The 18,351-nt window shown below is 27.1% G+C and overlaps 2 protein-coding genes across 3 annotated transcripts; both read left to right on the top strand.

Annotated features, from left to right (window-relative positions):
* The first annotated feature begins 755 nt into the window (after positions 1-755).
* Positions 756-2,838, top strand: LOC125875093 (FCS-Like Zinc finger 1-like). 2 transcript variants are annotated; one of them, XM_049556174.1, is made up of 2 exons: positions 756-1,047; positions 2,568-2,838. In XM_049556174.1, exons 1-2 carry the CDS (start codon positions 830-832, stop codon positions 2,734-2,736), a joined length of 387 nt encoding a protein of 128 aa, XP_049412131.1. In that variant the 5' UTR covers positions 756-829; the 3' UTR covers positions 2,737-2,838. The 2 variants fall into 2 exon arrangements, with proteins under 2 accessions (XP_049412131.1, XP_049412130.1); XM_049556173.1 differs by lacking the exon at positions 2,568-2,838 and adding an exon at positions 1,551-1,728 and having other exon boundaries at positions 765-1,047.
* Positions 2,839-13,593: 10,755 nt separating this feature from the next.
* Positions 13,594-14,733, top strand: LOC125874226 (FCS-Like Zinc finger 3-like). Its single transcript, XM_049555070.1, has 2 exons — positions 13,594-13,910; positions 14,495-14,733. Exons 1-2 carry the CDS (start codon positions 13,648-13,650, stop codon positions 14,673-14,675), a joined length of 444 nt encoding a protein of 147 aa, XP_049411027.1. The 5' UTR covers positions 13,594-13,647; the 3' UTR covers positions 14,676-14,733.
* The last annotated feature ends 3,618 nt before the right edge of the window (positions 14,734-18,351 follow it).

Below are 18,351 nucleotides of genomic sequence, written 5' to 3' on the forward strand. Positions count from 1 at the left end.
TACCAATATTACCAACCAATGCCATCAACATATTTTTTTTTTCTTCAATTATAAATAATTTGGTTAAGCTAAGTTTCTGTAATTTAGTAACGGCACTACTCATTTTGAAATATGCCTGTTTACTCAAAGAAGTTAAAAAGGGCGATATATTCATCTTTACTTTGTTTTACCCCTTAAATATTTTAGGAAAATTGGCATATGTTCCTTGGACGAGAAAATGACAAAAAAAGCCCCTTTATATTTTAAAGTATGATTAATCTAAGCTGCTATCTGTCAAATATTTAAATACTTCAATTATTAAATTTATTCGACACTGAAAAACATTAATTAGAAGTTCACATTTAAAAGTGTAACTTTTATAAATTCTGCTATTTTTGTCTTCCATGTCTGGCAGTTTCTTGAGTTTTTTTTCAATTTTCATTAAATTTACTAAATATTTAATAGAAAGTAAACATATTTATTTTTAAAAAATTCATGGAATTAAAACTGCTAAACTACTTTAAACCGATCCTCACGACTCACGAGGCTCCCTTTTATGTCACTCTCTTTCTTGAACGTAGTAATGGCAAAAAGGTAAATATTTAGAAAACAGGGGTATAATTGTCAGAAAAAAAAAAAAACAGGGGAAGATACAAGGAATAGTTGGCCAATAGAATTAGATTCCACTTGCACCAAATTGAGAAACATCATTGTTTTGCACTTTACACTTTCTCTCCAAATAAAATATTTGTACCAAACTTTCTTTATAACTCACCCCATTTCTTTCTCCAAAAATAATATATTTTCACACTGTTTCTTCTCCTCTCTAGTTTCTACAAACAAGAAAAAAATGGACAGTGCAACAAAAAGAGGGCCTTTTTGTTATACTGCTTTACAAAGGAAGAGTAGCCTCACAAGTCTTTCTTCTTCTTCTTCAATGTCATCTCCAAGATTTGCTGGTGGAAGAAAGTACTATGATACTACTAGATTTCAACAACCCCATTTCTTGGATGCTTGTTTTCTTTGTAACAAACCACTTGGTTATAACAGAGACATTTTCATGTACAGGTCAGTTTTTCTTCATTTAAAGTATGTTTCAACAAAATGTTCTTTTTTGTGATTTGTTAGTTTGATATTTTGTGCTTTACTTTCAATTTACAATTTTTAGAACTCTTATTATCTTTCTTTAATTTAATGTGTTTAGTTTTCGTATTTTTTGTTGGGGAGATGGATGCTTTAATAAATAGTAACTATAGTTCTGATCAAAGATCTTATTTTTATTTAAGAATTCATTTTTTTTTACAAAAAACAGAGTAAAGAACTTCTTTATGGAGTACTTGTAAATAAATCAGGTTAAAACAGAGTTGTTTGGGTTGAATTTTCATATTGTCACATAATTAATAGTTACTATCTCATAAATTCATCCTTATTGATTTTAATTTTTTCCAACAAAAAAGTAACTTTACAAGATAATAATAACTATGTCCGAAAAAATAAAACATTGATAGCTATACATTTAGTCATTGTGAAAATGAGTTTGAGTAATTGTTGTTTTGATTGTAATGATGCAGAGGGGATACTCCATTCTGTAGTGAAGAATGCAGACAAGAACAGATAGATATGGATGAAGCAAAAGAGAAAAAAATAAATCTTTCAGCATCCAAGGCTTTGAGAGAAAAGGACCAGACTACTTCTCCCAAAAATTACCATTTTCCCAGAGGCACAGTTGCTGCTGCTTGAGTCAATAAACCCAAAAATATATTACTACTCTACTTACTATATATATATACTACTACTACTACTAAAAGCCTCATTAAAGAAAATGAGATGAACAAGTAGAATAGTTTTTTTTAATCTTTGAATACTTTAGTAAAGTGATATGTAAATGATGATATGGAAGAGGAGGGTGTGTTGTTTTGGTTATGCTCTATATATATATCATATACAAAATATAGCTCTGTTTTTTGGTGGGCTGCTTAAGTTTGTGTGTTTGTATCATCTCTGTTTTTCACTAGTAATTTCAAGTGTCATCCATGGCTCAAAAAAGAATACAGGTTTTTGAAATGAGAGAAGTAATTGAAGCTTCTACATGTTAGTCCAAGTTCTTTGTATTGACTAGTGTGTTTTATTTAATTATCCACCAACTCACAACTTTTACCTTCAAATTGTTACCAAATGGNTTTAGAACTCTTATTATCTTTCTTTAATTTAATGTGTTTAGTTTTCGTATTTTTTGTTGGGGAGATGGATGCTTTAATAAATAGTAACTATAGTTCTGATCAAAGATCTTATTTTTATTTAAGAATTCATTTTTTTTTACAAAAAACAGAGTAAAGAACTTCTTTATGGAGTACTTGTAAATAAATCAGGTTAAAACAGAGTTGTTTGGGTTGAATTTTCATATTGTCACATAATTAATAGTTACTATCTCATAAATTCATCCTTATTGATTTTAATTTTTTCCAACAAAAAAGTAACTTTACAAGATAATAATAACTATGTCCGAAAAAATAAAACATTGATAGCTATACATTTAGTCATTGTGAAAATGAGTTTGAGTAATTGTTGTTTTGATTGTAATGATGCAGAGGGGATACTCCATTCTGTAGTGAAGAATGCAGACAAGAACAGATAGATATGGATGAAGCAAAAGAGAAAAAAATAAATCTTTCAGCATCCAAGGCTTTGAGAGAAAAGGACCAGACTACTTCTCCCAAAAATTACCATTTCCCCAGAGGCACAGTTGCTGCTGCTTGAGTCAATAAACCCAAAAATATATTACTACTCTACTTACTATATATATATATATATACACTACTACTAAAAGCCTCATTAAAGAAAATGAGATGAACAAGTAGAATAGTTTTTTTTTAATCTTTGAATACTTTAGTAAAGTGATATGTAAATGATGATGTGGAAGAGGAGGGTGTGTTGTTTTGGTTATGCTCTATATATATATATATATATCATATACAAAATATAGCTCTGTTTTTTGGTGGGCTGCTTAAGTTTGTGTGTTTGTATCATCTCTGTTTTTCACTAGTAATTTCAAGTGTCATCCATGGCTCAAAAAAGAATACAGGTTTTTGAAATGAGAGAAGTAATTGAAGCTTCTACATGTTAGTCCAAGTTCTTTGTATTGACTAGTGTGTTTTATTTAATTATCCACCAACTCACAACTTTTACCTTCAAATTGTTACCAAATTGACAAATGAATGTGGCTTAAAAGTATGCCACTAAGAATTTGTATCATATAAAGAGAATAGATAGATTATGCGCCGAACTTCAGAGATAAAAAAGACTATTTCTGATCCTCGATTCAAGTAAAAATAAAATTTATCCTATATTTGTGCAGGAAAAGGGTACTCAGAAAAAGTACTAGAAACTTCAAGAGGTAAAAAGGAACCTACCAGGTGTACCGTTATGAAAGGGTGAAAATCATTGATATAAAGAAGAAAAGAATTTTAAAAACATTAATGTCACCTAAAGTTGTAGCAAAATAGTTTAAGAGATTTTAAAAAAATACTTCAAAAAGTAGAAAAGAATTTTAAAAACAATGATATACAAAATTTTACACTGATGATTAATTCTTCTTCTTATTATTATTACAACAAGCTATTTGGTTATTTCTTTCACTTTCTAAGTTGCCAATTGAGTTTATTATGAATAGTTAGCTGTTATCTGAGGATCTGACTATGTAAATATAATATATTATTATTATTCCACAATAATTAACCTCATTAATAATATAATGTTGTACCTTTTCTTTAATATAAATAGAAGTTAATCGAAGTAGGATCATTGAGGTTTTACGTTAGAGAATTAGCTGCTTGCTTACCTGCCGGCCTAATTTTAAGGTGAAATAGGCTTTGTAGTGCAAATTTGAATTAGTCGAATATAAATTACTTGACTTTAAGGCTTTTAAGTAGCTCTTTTGATGAGAGTTGCGAAAGATAAAAAAAATCCACGAGAACATTAGTGTAATGAAATATCTCAATAGTCGTATAATAACACGCACAATATAATTATTAATAATGTACTCTTATTTAGAGGGTGAAATAGTTTATCTACTTTCTTTTATATTAATTTTTTAAATATAGATTAATTATTCAAATGATATTAAAGATTATATCTCTTATAGATTTTTCTATTTTTTTAAAAAAATAATAAAAGAGACTAAATAATCATGATTATTCCCTTTCTTATTTTGGAAAAAAAAAATCACTAAAACTTTAATGTCGTGCTTTTGAAAGTTCTAATACTCCATGAACTTCTGATATTGAAACTTACCAACCAAGCCACTTGCCCAAGACAGTCAAAAGAAGAATAGGGACATTAATCTCGTTCACCATCAAAATAAATTTTGACAGGTACCTAAGAATTATGTTAAATATATAAAGTGTATTAATAATATTAAAATTAGTGATATAAAGATTTATTTATTGTTTGGTTTAAAAAACATCCTCTACATTCATTAATTTTGTATACTTTTAGGAGCAAATATATCTTGTGATGTTGTCATGTTTGCTTTAAGAATTTATATTTTTTAAAAAAAATATTTTACACAAAATATATAGGAAAATTGAGGTGGGAAAAACTTGATTTTTAAATATTTTTGGATCAATTGGTGAAAAAATTTGGCTCCAATATATATCATTTCTTAATACAAGTGCAAAGTAAAAAGGTGACATATAAAATGGGACATAGGAAGTATTAACATAGTAAATTTACCATTTTATCCCTATTAAATATTGATTATGAAGTGTACGAATTAAAAACATAAGATTTTCAAAAAGTTTTACCTTTTTTAAAATAATTAATTGATGGTATAATAAGTAAAATTTCTTTCTTGATTTATCAAAATAGATAAATAACTAAAAAAAAAGAAATGGATAGATAATTAGGGACAGAGAGTACTAACAACTAAATATAACAAAGATACAATAAAAAACTTATTGGCTTTCTCTAAAATAAATAAACTTCAAGAGGTAAATATGGAGCCAACCAGGTGTACCGTTATGAAAGGGTGAAAATCATTAATATTAGGAGTGTACATGGCCGGGTTGGTTCGGATTTTTTAAATATCAAACCAAACTATTTGTGTCGGATTTTTGAATTTATAAATGAAACCAATAAAATTTGAATTTTTCAACCTCGGGTTTTTTCAAAAATTTTCGAGTTTTTCAGATTTTTGGGTTTTTCGGGGTTTTCCGATAAAGTATTAATACAAACATATAATTTACTTGTACTTCAAATATTTCTTTAGTCCTATCAATATACAACTATCTAACGTGTATCTTAAGAAAATAACACAAAATATGATATGAATAATGACACTAAAATATCCAACAAAAAAATAATAATGAAATCGCGTAAAACAAATATTGCAAATTATAAGTCATAGAGAAAATGATCATAATTTAAAAGTACTAAATCATGCTAAAATAAGTTTAATAAGTGTTAGTTACATGACTAAATATTAAAGGAAATTAAAATTAGATTATGTATTTTAATTGTCTAAACCTATGTAAAACTAAAGAACAAATATTCAATATTATTGTCATTCTTAGTGTTGAATTGATTTTCTTTTTTCATTAGTATTAATATGATTTTGATTTAAGTTTTATTATAATTACCAACACCTATGGACCAGGGGCGGAGCCACCTTGTACGAAGGGGGTTCATCCGAACCCCCTTCAGAGAAAAATTATATTAATTATACATGATTAAAATAATTTTTATGTATATATAGTAGATGTCGAACCCACTTTGGCTACTTCGTGTGTCTATTTCTACAGACTTTGAACCTCCTTATTGAAAATCCTGGTTCCGCCACTACTATGGACTATAATCTTTATTGGACCATTAGTAATTCTAACTTTCAAACATGAAATAATATATTAAAAAATAAAAACTATAAAAAATATTTAAAAATTATATCAAGTAAATATTTTTACGTATAAAATAAAATTTTAAAATTATATATATAATGTCGGGTTGGTTTGGTCTCAAGTGGAATTTTTTTAGTTGAAATTAAACCAACCCAAATATAGTCATTTTTTTTCCAATACCAAATTGCTAGTCGGGTCTTTTTCTCGATTTGACTCAATTTGCGGTTTGATTCGATTTTCGATTCGATTTTGTACCCCTAATTAATATAATCAATGCTAATTAAGGAAATCTGGAACATCACATAAATGACACCTAAAGTTATAGCGAATTAGTTTAAAAGATTTAAAAAATACTTCAAAAAGAAGAAAAGAATTTTAAAAACAGATTATATACAAAATTTAACACTAATAATTAATTCTTCTTATTATTACAACAAGCTATTTGGTTATTTCTTTCACTCTCTAAGTTGCCAATTGAGTTTATTATGAATAGTTAGCTGTAATCTGAGGTAACTTTAATCTGATTATGCGAAAAATATATTATATTATTATTCCACAATAATTAACTTTTTTAACAATATAATGTTGTACCTTTTCTTTAATATAAGCAGAAGTTAATCAAAGTAGGATCATTGAGGTTTAACGTTAGAGAATTAGCTGCTTCCTTACCTGCCGCCTGCCACCTGCCGGCATAATTTTAAGGTAAAATAGGCTTTGTACGGTACAAATTTGAATTAGTCGAATTTAAATTATTTGACTTTTAGGCTTTTAAGTAGCTCTTTTAATGAGAATTGCGAAAAAAAAAAATCCTCGAGAATATTAGTGCAATGAGATATCTCAATAGTAGTATAATAGCACACGCAATATAATTATTAAAAATGTACTCTTATTTAGAGGGTGAAATAGTTTATCTACTTTCTTTTATATTAATTTTTTATATATAGATTAATTATTCAAATGATATTAAAGATTATATCTCTTATATAGATTTTTCNTTTTCTTTAATATAAGCAGAAGTTAATCAAAGTAGGATCATTGAGGTTTAACGTTAGAGAATTAGCTGCTTCCTTACCTGCCGCCTGCCGGCCTAATTTTAAGGTGAAATAGGCTTTGTACGGTAGAAATTTGAATTAGTCGAATTTAAATTATTTGACTTTTAGGCTTTTAAGTAGCTCTTTTGCTGAGAATTGCGAAAAAAAAAAAAACCCTCGAGAATATTAGTGCAATGAGATATCTCAATAGTAGTATAATAGCACACACAATATAACTATTAAAAATGTACTCTTATTTAGAGGGTGAAATAGTTTATCTACTTTCTTTTATATTAATTTTTTATATATAGATTAATTATTCAAATGATATTAAAGATTATATCTCTTATAGATTTTTCTTTTGTTTTTAAAAAAATAAATAAAAGAGACTAAATAATCGTGATTATTCCCTTTCTTATTTTGGAAAAAAAATCATTAAACTTTAATGTCGTGCTTTTGAAAGTTCTAATATAAACTTCTGATATTGAAACTTACCAACCAAGCCATTTGCCCAAGACAGTCAAAAGAAGAATGGGGATATTAATCTCGTTCATCATCAAAATAAATTTTGACAGGTGCGTAAGAATTATGTTAAATATATAAAGTGTATTAATAATATTAAAATTAGCGATATAGAGATTATTTATTATTTGTTTTAAAAAATATCCTCTACATCCATTAATTTTGTATACTTTCAGGAGCAAATATATCTTCAATCATTTTAATACATATATTAGTACCTTGATATTCCTAATATCGTATTTTGCTATGTATTAGTTATATATAAGATAATAATATCTCTTTGGGTACTTATTTTACCTTTTAGCAATAACGTTCTTTTAACCAATTTATGATATTTTATACTTTCATGATGATCTGAGAATTTACCTTAGCAATTCTTCAAATTTTGGTCGATAAAATTTTAAAGTATAGTCTACATGACTATTCTACTTTCAATCACCATCATTCATCATCAAAGAGCAGTAATTTTATTTTGGATCCCTTTTTCCTTTATTCCTTCATCATGAAATTTCATTGCCTTTTTATTTCTTTTTTCGAGACTTCCTTCTCACATTATTCTTTTCTTAGTTAGTTTTGAATTTTATTTTTCTTTAAATGACCACGCAGAAAAACGTAAAGGGAAATAAGTGATCATTAAAGAGAAGAAAGCTACAGGGCTAGGCCTATATATTTAATATTGATTTATTGTTGAATTATTTGTACATAACTAATTATTTTACAATTATGTACTATGCTCGTTTTATGAATCTTGTATGACTTGCAAACCTAATGGGAAGAAAAGGGAAAGAAGTTTAAACAATTCAATCGTCAAGCTTGTATCTGTATAAATATATATATAGCACATAAATATATATAAATATCGTTTTCCATATATCTACGAGTAAGATTTTCATTTTATGAATTAATTGTTAAATGCTAAACATTATGACTAAGCAATGCAACTAATTAGTTCGACTAAGTGTTAAGCCTACAAATAAAGTCACATAGTAGTAGCCGAAAAAGAAGAAGATGTAATGGATACTAATTACTGTAAATAGTGTGAATGTGTTTTATTTAATAACAAATTATGTGAGTTTGTTTTTAAACGGATAGTATCACACCAAGTTAAAAATATTTTTGATTTATTTAGCCCAATATAAAGATGATGTATTAATAGCATGGGGTCTGACTTAGTACTTTTACTCATCTATGAGCCGATTTATTAATATTTTTATCTGTAGTTTTTAAGACGCATACATAAAAAAAAAATAAAAAATCAGTGTTGCTTTAATTGTCATAAAATTCGATTGACGTGGAAACGCACGATATATTATCATATAAAATCTTGAGGTGATGGATCATGTGAAATTTGTTAGGGTTTTGTCCTGATTTTCTTACCTTATTTGAAGTTTATTTTTTTTCTTAAAGAAAAGTCAAAGTATTACCATAAATGCTTAAATTTTTTTTGAAAGGAAAATATAATTTTCTTATATTTGGTTTATTCTTTCCTTAGAGGAAATGTTTGGAGATCTATAAATTGAGGATCCATATTCTCATAGCATAACACAATAAAATCCACAATGTAGTTGTTTAGAGAGTTTTGTTTATGAGGAGATTTTCTCTCTACAGTTTTTATGTTTTTATTAGTTTTTAATTATGTAGACCAATGGTCATATCAAATAATAATATTATATCCTTTAGTATAGTTTTATGTGTCGTCTAATTTATCAACCCTATTATTTGCAATTATAAGCTTCCGCATGACGCCCTAATCACCCTTCATAACCCAACAAGTGGTATCAGAGCATATGGTTCAATGATCTAATGTTTGAATGAGGTTGAAGACAGATTCAAGTAGTTTCAAATCAATTTGCAACTAATTTGATGATAAAGAAGATGTTTGTCCAGCTACATGTGGAGAAAAGATTAAAACCATATTTTCAACATTCTTGTTGCTGCATCTTTGAAAATAAAAATAAAATATTTTTAACCATTTTTAACTCATATTTTAAATTTTATTTTTAGCCATGACAAGCAGCAGTGATGAAGACTATGTGAAGAACGAAGTTATCATGCATGTGAAGAAGACGAATCAAGTTTTGTCAAGAAAATCCAGCCAAAAGGGGAGATTTGTTAGGGTTTTGCCCTGATTTTCTTAACTTATTTGAAGTTTATTTTTTTCCTTAAATAAAAGTCAAAGTATTACCATAAATGTTTGAATTTTTTCTGAAAGGAAAATATAATTTTCTTATAATTGGTTTATTCTTTCCTTAGAGGAAATGTTTGGAGATCTATAAATTGAAGATCCATATTCTCATAGCATAACACAATGAAATCCACAATGTAGTTGTTTAGAGAGTTTTGTTTATGGGGAGATTTTCTCTCTANTTCATAAATCAAACACTAAAAATCTTTTCCGAAAAATATTTTCTACTCACCAACCAAACATGAAAAAATAAGTCAAAAATAAACTTATTTTCCAGGAAGACATTTTCTAGGAAAACATTTTCCTTCATACCAAACGCACCCTATAAGGAAAAAGTCGAATGAGTTTATCAGAGAAGGTGTGGGAAAGGGAGGGCCATGGTACTAGCTAGAGTTCTTCCAAGTTAAAGGGATCTTATATGTTGGACTATTTTATTTTTTTTAAAAAACCCAGTAAATTTACTCATTTTAATTATTTAAATTTAATGAATGAATCAAGTAGATAAATATATTTTTAAAAATTCATAATTAATACTCTCTCTGTCCCTAATTATTTGTCCACTTTTAAATTGACACATCTATTAAGAAAATAATTATTGACATAGTAACTTTACCATTTTGTCCCTATTAGTTATGAAGTAAATAAATTAAAAACTTAAGATTTCAAGAATACCTTTTTCAAAGTAATTAATTGAGGGTATAACAAGTAATTTTTTTTTGTCATTTCTTGATTTGTTAAAATAGATAAGTATTTAGGGACAACTAAAAAAAGAAATATGGATAAGTAATTAGAAACGGAGGGAATAATGAATCATTTTGTCAAAGTTTATATGTAGATAGCTGCCATAACTACTCTCTTTAATTAGGTTTTGACAATTCTACATTGACCATACAACCTTTAATTTAATTGCCTAGAATCAACGGCCTCTAATCACTATCACTCCATTAATTAGAAAACGAGTTTTCTTTGCAACAAAAAAACACGGTTAAGTTTCTTAAATTGTATTGTTGTCGCAATTTAATCAATTGCGTCAAATCAAAATAGGATTTGCTTACTTTATTTTTACTTATTCATAATAGATTTTGATTCCTTTATAAAAAATAATTATATATTTCAATATTATAAATAAATAAAAGTGAACGAAGAAAAAGTATTTAATAATATTAATATGAAATAAGTTTCTCTCAGATCATACCTTGTTCTATTATCTGAATGAGAAAACACAAACATTATTTATTTACGGAACAAAGTCAAATACACAAATCCTTGACTTCTATTTTAGCTAGGTAGCCCAATAAATTACATGGTTGGAGGTATGTGGTAGCTTTAATGTGAGCTATCTTTAAATTTAAGAGTTGAAAAAGCACTACTTTTGAAAGGTTCTATAAACTATAGATATAAAAAAATTTATGGAATTTAAAATAATATTTTATAAAACAAATTTAATTTATTTTCAAAATGTAAAAATAAAATTTTATAAGATGAGACTAATCCTTTTTCAAATTGTAAAATTTATTAAGATTGCAGTCAATTTTCATCACTAATAAAAAAAACAAATTGACCTACTTAGTGAGATCAAATGTCTTTCAATTCCTCTCTCACAATCTGATTGTGCAATTTTGGAGCCACAAAAATGCAAAAATGAAAGCTTCAATTTAAGGGTATACTTCTAGTCTTGTTTTTGAGTTTCAACAAATCCACAATCCAATGAGCATTGAAGTTGGGGTATTTATAGACATTAAAATTTTACCGCATTTAAAATAGGTATCTACTTGACAAATCTTCTAACTCTAAGTATAAGACTCTACAAGACGAGTTCAATCCATTTTCGAACGGAAGGCCTGTTAGGATTTCTGCCAGGCTACTTTATCCTAAATTTTAGTTCACACCTATAAAAAGTATCAGATATTTTCTTGAAGAGATGTCACAAATAACTCAAAAATTTTTAGGATATTCACAAAGAGATCAACATCAAATATAATTTTTCTCAAAGCAAAGTGTACTCCAACTTTCTTGGCGATTAAATATATCGGTTCAAATTATCTTATGTTCGAGAAATATGTCATTAATGACCTTCGAATCACAAAAAAAATCTTAGGAGAGAAGAATCAAAAGATAAAATAAAACTGTACTTTCAATTATTCATCACTAAAATCTTTGTTTCATTATAATCTATATGTGATTGCAGTTATTTTCTATCATTTTTAAATTTGTTGCTTGTTAATATCTGGCTTGACACACTCCTTAGAAAAAAATATTAAATATAATACTAATAATTTACTTCAAATGTCACCCCAAATTATTGTTAATCATCTAAATATTAAAAATGAATACGTCATTCATTTTAATTTATTTGTCTTATTAAACTTGTCACCAAGTTCAAATATTGAAATTATATATAAAAAAAAATCTCATGATAAGGTTCTGACCTGGGCCCTGCAGCTAGGCCCATTGCAACTTTTGCACTTAGGGAAGACCAGGCCTGCTCCAAATGCATCACACATTCGGACCATTCGTGTAAAAATAGATGAAAAACTAGTTTAAGCTTGCTTTTCTTTGAGAAATTTTAGAAATAGCAAATATAATAGACATAATAAGATTCTATAGTTATAGTTTTGATAATTACGCTCCATAGCTATAGTTTCGTTTGCTATGGAGGTTATGGTTTGTGTATATTTGCATGTTTGTATATTTCGCTAGCGAATATACAAATAAGAAAAATATATACAAATTTTGTATTTATACATTTAGGAATTTTTTCCGAACTCCGTTTGTATATTTCGCTTGCTAATATACAAATAAGGTAATTTATTATGAATTTTCCATAAATCGTATACAAATAGTTATGGTAAACATATACAAAATTTTGGATTTATACAATTAGGAACCGAATTATATAAATTTTTGATTTAACAATTAGGAACAGAATTATACTAATTTTTTATTTAACAATTAGGAACCAAATTATACAAATTCTGAATTTATACAAATCAAGTGAATTAAACAAATCAAACGAATCACAAGAATGGAAAATTGTAGCCACGAATTATAATTTTCTTAAACTATAGCTATAGTACCTAATATAGACTAAATGTTTGTTATTATGCATAACTTTCCCTACTTTAAGGCCATCCATTAATCCCAATGAATTTCAATTAGTTGCTTCGTCTCCTTCAATAATGTCTATGCCTTCTTGTTCTAAGAACAAAATAGGATTCTAGATGCAATAAGGTATTCATACTAAAAAAACTTTATAAAAATTATAACAAATCCTAACAAAATATAAGCAATATCTTCTTCCAGTTCTGAAAATCATTGTTAAAATATGATTTCTATTTAGGTACCGAATATAACAAAATATAAGCAATATCTTCTTTAGGAACATATTTTTTACTACTTAGATACCGAATATAATAGAAATTTAAAATTTATTATAAAAAAATCTTGCGGGAAGTGAAAAATACTTTTCTAAAAACACACATATATATGTGAAAAAAAAATGAAAGCGGAAGGTTAAGTGGGGTTGGGTAGAATTTTTGTATTTTAAAAAATAAAATATTATCTAAGTTGTTATTTGAGGGGGGGTGGGGGGTTAAGGAGATGAAGTGAAAAAAATTTAAAAACTTTTTATAAAAATAAATTTTAAAATATAATTGAAAAAAGGAGTGTGGGGGAGTACGGTGAGAGGAAATGGTAGAATGGAGTAAGAAAAATATTTTATATTTTATTTTATAATTTTTTGGGAGATAAGAATACTTTAATCTTTAATTAATACTAATAATTCATTTAATTTTTGTCAAAATAAAATATTTTGTCTATGGAGTGTGATGTGACAATTTTTTTAAATAAATTAAAAGAAAGAGTGTAATACATGCGTCATGATGAGATGTAATAAAATAGAGAAGTGTGTTTCTCAAACTAATAAGTAATATTTTAGATATGAAACTCAATAAAAGAGTTCTTTATAAGCACACTTTTATCTCATTCCCATTACTCCAATCTATTTTCTTTCCCTGCAAACCAAAAAGATAAAATAAAAATGGAGTCAGCAACAAGAAGAAAACGGCCCGGTTTTATCAACGACGGTCTTGTCTCTGTGGCTCAAATGGGAACTGAGATTTCAACAAACAATCACAATTCATTAATTTCTAGGAGAACTATTTTCAAGAATCTTACTTTTGATTCTTCAGTCTCATCACCAAAATTACCTGCTAGAATTGAACAACAACAACCCCATTTCTTGGATTCTTGTTTTCTTTGCAATAAACCAATTGCTCACAACAGAGACATCTTTATGTACAGGTTACTTTTTCTTATTCAAATTCATCCTTTATTTTTCAACTTTCAAATTCAAATTTTATAAGTTAAGTAATTGGATAAACAAATTGAAACACATAGTAATTGAATAGTAGGGTTCTAGTAAAAAGTTCTTTTAGCATGCCGCTAAATATGTCTTTGTAAATATCCCTAAAACCTATAACTATATTGAATTAAATGATACTCTCTTTGTTTCAATTTATGTGACACATTTCGCTTTTCGAGAGTCAAACAGGTTAAGTTTGACCGAGAATTTTCTCATGAAATCTTTAAATTTTTTAAAATGAAATTTATATATTTGTAAATTACATAAAGAATACTATAAGTCTCAATAATTAATAATTCAAAATATTTAAAAAATATAGAAAAAATTTACGATCAAAGATAGACTTGTTTGAATTTCGAAATTCGAAATGTGTCATATAAATTGAAATAAAGAAAGTAATTAACTAACGTGGCTAAAAACTTTAACACTCTTTATTTTATTTTATGTATATTTATTACTGTTGTGAAATTAGTAAAAGAGGGCAACAGAATGATTGTTGTGTGATAATAATGTTATGTTGCAGAGGGGATATTCCATTCTGTAGTGAAGAGTGCAGGCAAGAACAAATAGATATGGATGAAGCAAAAGAGGAAAAATTAAATCTTTCAACTTCTATCAAGGCTTTGAGAATAAAGTCCACTTCTCCCACTAACACTACACAAGATTACCCTTTACGTATTAGAGGCAGTGTTGTTGCAGCTTGAATTAAAAAAAAAAAGAGGGGGGGAGGTCATTGTAGTGGGAGATGAACAAGCAGAAAAGTATATAGAATATATTTTTTTATTAAAAAAATAATGTAAATATTGATTTGAGAGGTGGGGTAGGGTGGGGTGCGAGGGGACCTATCTTTTTGTTGGTTATTCTATGTGATAAAAGTAATGGCTATATGTAAATTCATGTTTAAAGTATCAATATAATGTAATGATGATTGGATGCTTTAAATCTTATATTTATTTTATTTGTTTCTTTTTAATGTTTTTTTTTTTGAGTAACATCTTTCTAAGTGGATATTTATATCGGTAACATTTTTGATGTTTCCATTAGTTTTTTCTTGTTTTTTGCTTTGATCTTTTAAAATTTTCAAGTGTGTCACATTGAAATTTTTTAAAAAAATTAGCACTATAATTTTTTTATATAATTAAATCAAATATGTATATTAAAACTAGTAATACTATATATTTGGGACTTATAATTTTAAAAATTTATCAAATAAGTTCGAGGTGGTAATAGGACCTTAGTATAGTATAATTGTGTCTCTAAGATTTCGGGCATAGATTGGGGGATACTTATACATTTTCCCTAAAAGAAACTATAAATCGCAACAAATTAGCAACTTGAAATATATAAAAAAAAAAATTAAAAAAACAAAGAAAAATAATAATTAACCCTCCATATTCAATTTGTACCACATAATTGAAACAAATAAATAACATATATTGGGACGCGCTGACACAAATGCCTAATATCTAGTATATAGTAGAAGAGGCTACGAGCAAGGGCCTCATGGTTGTCATGTCTGTTTCATCATAGGATATTTTCTGAGTAAATTTTAGGTTTAACAAACATAAAAATCATATTTTTATACTATAGCTATAGTTTATATAATTGTGCTCCATAACAAACTTTATGTTTGCTATGACTATTAATATGTATATTTCGGTATACATATACAAAATAATCAATTGTATTATAATTTGTGTTTGTATAAAGCGAGAAAGAGAGAAAGACAAAAGAAAACTGGGCAGGGGAAGATCTGTATTTGTATAATTATAAGGGGAAAATGCATAAGTATCCCCCAGCCTATGCCCAAAATCCCTGAGACACACCTAACCTTTACGAAGGTCCTATTACCCCCTGAACTTATTTTTTAATTAATTTTTTACCACTTTTCGACTTACGTGGCAATATAAACCAAATAGGTTGAAAGCTTGGTTCAACACGCGTTGGGCCCCCACTTTTTCAACTTTCTAAAAAGTAAGTAATCAGTACAAAAGTAGCTTTTACACTTCCCAAAATTTCAAAAAGCTATCACTTTATGTTCTAGATAAAAATATTAATTATAATCTACTTTGTTAATATATTTTTAGTTAGTTTATAGATTTCAATGCTTATATATTTTATTTCAAATTTGGGCTTGTAAAATTTGTAAATATTATATATATAATTTTATTTTATTTATAGATAAAAAATATTATAACTTTGTTAATATATTTTTAGTTAGTTTATAGTTTTCAATGTTTATATATTTTATTTCATATAAGGGCCTGTAAAATTTTGTAAATATTATATATATAATTTTATTTTATTTATAGATAAAAAAAATATTACTTATAATCTACTTTGTTAATATATTTTTAGTTAGTTTATAGCTTTCAATGTTTATATTTTTTATTTCAAATTTAGGCTTGTAAAATTTTGTAAATATTATATATATAATTTTATTTTATTTATAGATAAAAAATATTATTTATAATCTACTTTGTTAATATATTTTTAGTTAGTTTATAGTTTTTAATGTTTATATATTTTATTTCAAATTTGGGCTTGAAAAATTTTGTAAATATTATATATATAATTTTATTTTATTTCTAGATAAAAAAAAATATTACTTATAATCTACTTTGTTAATATATTTTAGCTAGTTTATAGTTTTCAATGTTTATATATTTTATTTCAAATTTGGGCTTGCAAAATTTGTAAATATTTTATTTTGTATTAAGATCCGAAGTTACAATTATATTGTTATAGTTTTCAAATTTGAAGTTAACAATTTACTTTGTAAATATTTCGTTTTGTATTCAGTTTGACTGTATCCTTTAATCTTATTAATTTAACATAATGAACGTTGATATTTCAAAAATATATATTTTGTACTCATGTGAATTTTACCGTCTTTATGAAAATTTATATTCATTTAACGTTTCTTAAGTTTAGCTTATCACACAGGTAGGTGAAAATATATTTGATCTCTTTTTCAAACACCGTTAAGTTGTAAAAAATAAAAAAAAAACCAAAAAACCGAAAAAAACCGAAAGAACTGACTAAAACCGAAAAAACCGACTTTGCGTGGTTTGATTTGGTATTTAGATTTAATAAACCGACATAATTGGTTAAGGTTTTTTTTAATGAAAAACCAAACCAAACCGACCTATGTACACCCCTACTTCTAATCGTGGTTGAGTTCAAAGGTTAGTTTTTTCTTGATTTTATTTTGTTAGCTTTTAGAAGAAAGGAGCAATTTAACTTATGATAATGGAGGTTATTTTTCCCAAACATGAAGAACAATAATAAAGAAGAAGACAATTGAGTTAATATTTATTTTTTTCAAGTTTATTTTAACACATGACCAATTTTTATTGGTCAGTGCTGTCTAAGAACTGCACCCACGCGCCTAACATAGGTGAAGTCACAGACTCAGCCACGTAGGCCGAAAAGTGGTAAAAAATTAACTAAAAAATAAGTTCGGGGGTGGGGGGTAATAGGACCTTAGTAAAGGTTAGGTGTGTCTCAGAGATTTTGGGCATAGGCTGGGCGGTGGGGGTACTTATGCATTTTTCCTAATTATAAGTGTATAGGACGAAAATATATGTATTTGTATATACAATTTTTCTTTCACTTTATACAAACACAATTTATACATTTGTGTTTGTATAAAGTGAGAGTGGCGAGCGAGATATGGGAGAGTGGCGAGCGAGATACTCTATGGAGAGAGGAGAACAAAAAGATATGTATATATATAGTTTTCTCTCGCTTTATTCAAACACAAACGTAATTTATACATTTGTGTTTGTATAAAGTGAGAGAGGCGAGCGAGATTTGGGAGAGTGGCGAGCGAGATTCTCTAGGGAGAGAGGCGAACGAAAAGATATGTGTATATATATATATATATATCTCGCTTTATACAAACACAAACATAATTTATACATTTGTATTTTGTATAAAGTGAGAGAGGCGAGGGAGACTGCCAAGCGAGATCATGAGAGTGGCGAACGATATTCGTTGGGGAGAGAGGCGAATGACAACTATTTGCTACGGGTTACAATTAAATAAAACTGTGCTTTATAACATTTAATTTGAATTAATATTTTGCTAATTTATACCATTTTTCCATATTTGTGTCTTTCCGCTTGCTTTTGTTTTGTTCACTGTTGTGCAACTACATGTATCCTACTTTATAATTATTACTACAACTTAGTAGTTCGTGATAATTTGGTTTTCATGTTTTAATTTATTTTTCTTTGTTAGCTTGTGATATATTTGAAAGTTACATAAATAATTTCATGAATCACAATATTTAACAATTTAAATATTTGTAAGTTATATAAAAAAAAAATTCAATCGACTCCTGAAATTCTATTAGAGCCGCATAAACTTAGTTAG

The sequence above is a fragment of the Solanum stenotomum genome, chromosome 8, assembly GCF_019186545.1.
Source record: "Solanum stenotomum isolate F172 chromosome 8, ASM1918654v1, whole genome shotgun sequence".
NCBI lineage: Eukaryota > Viridiplantae > Streptophyta > Magnoliopsida > Solanales > Solanaceae > Solanum > Solanum stenotomum.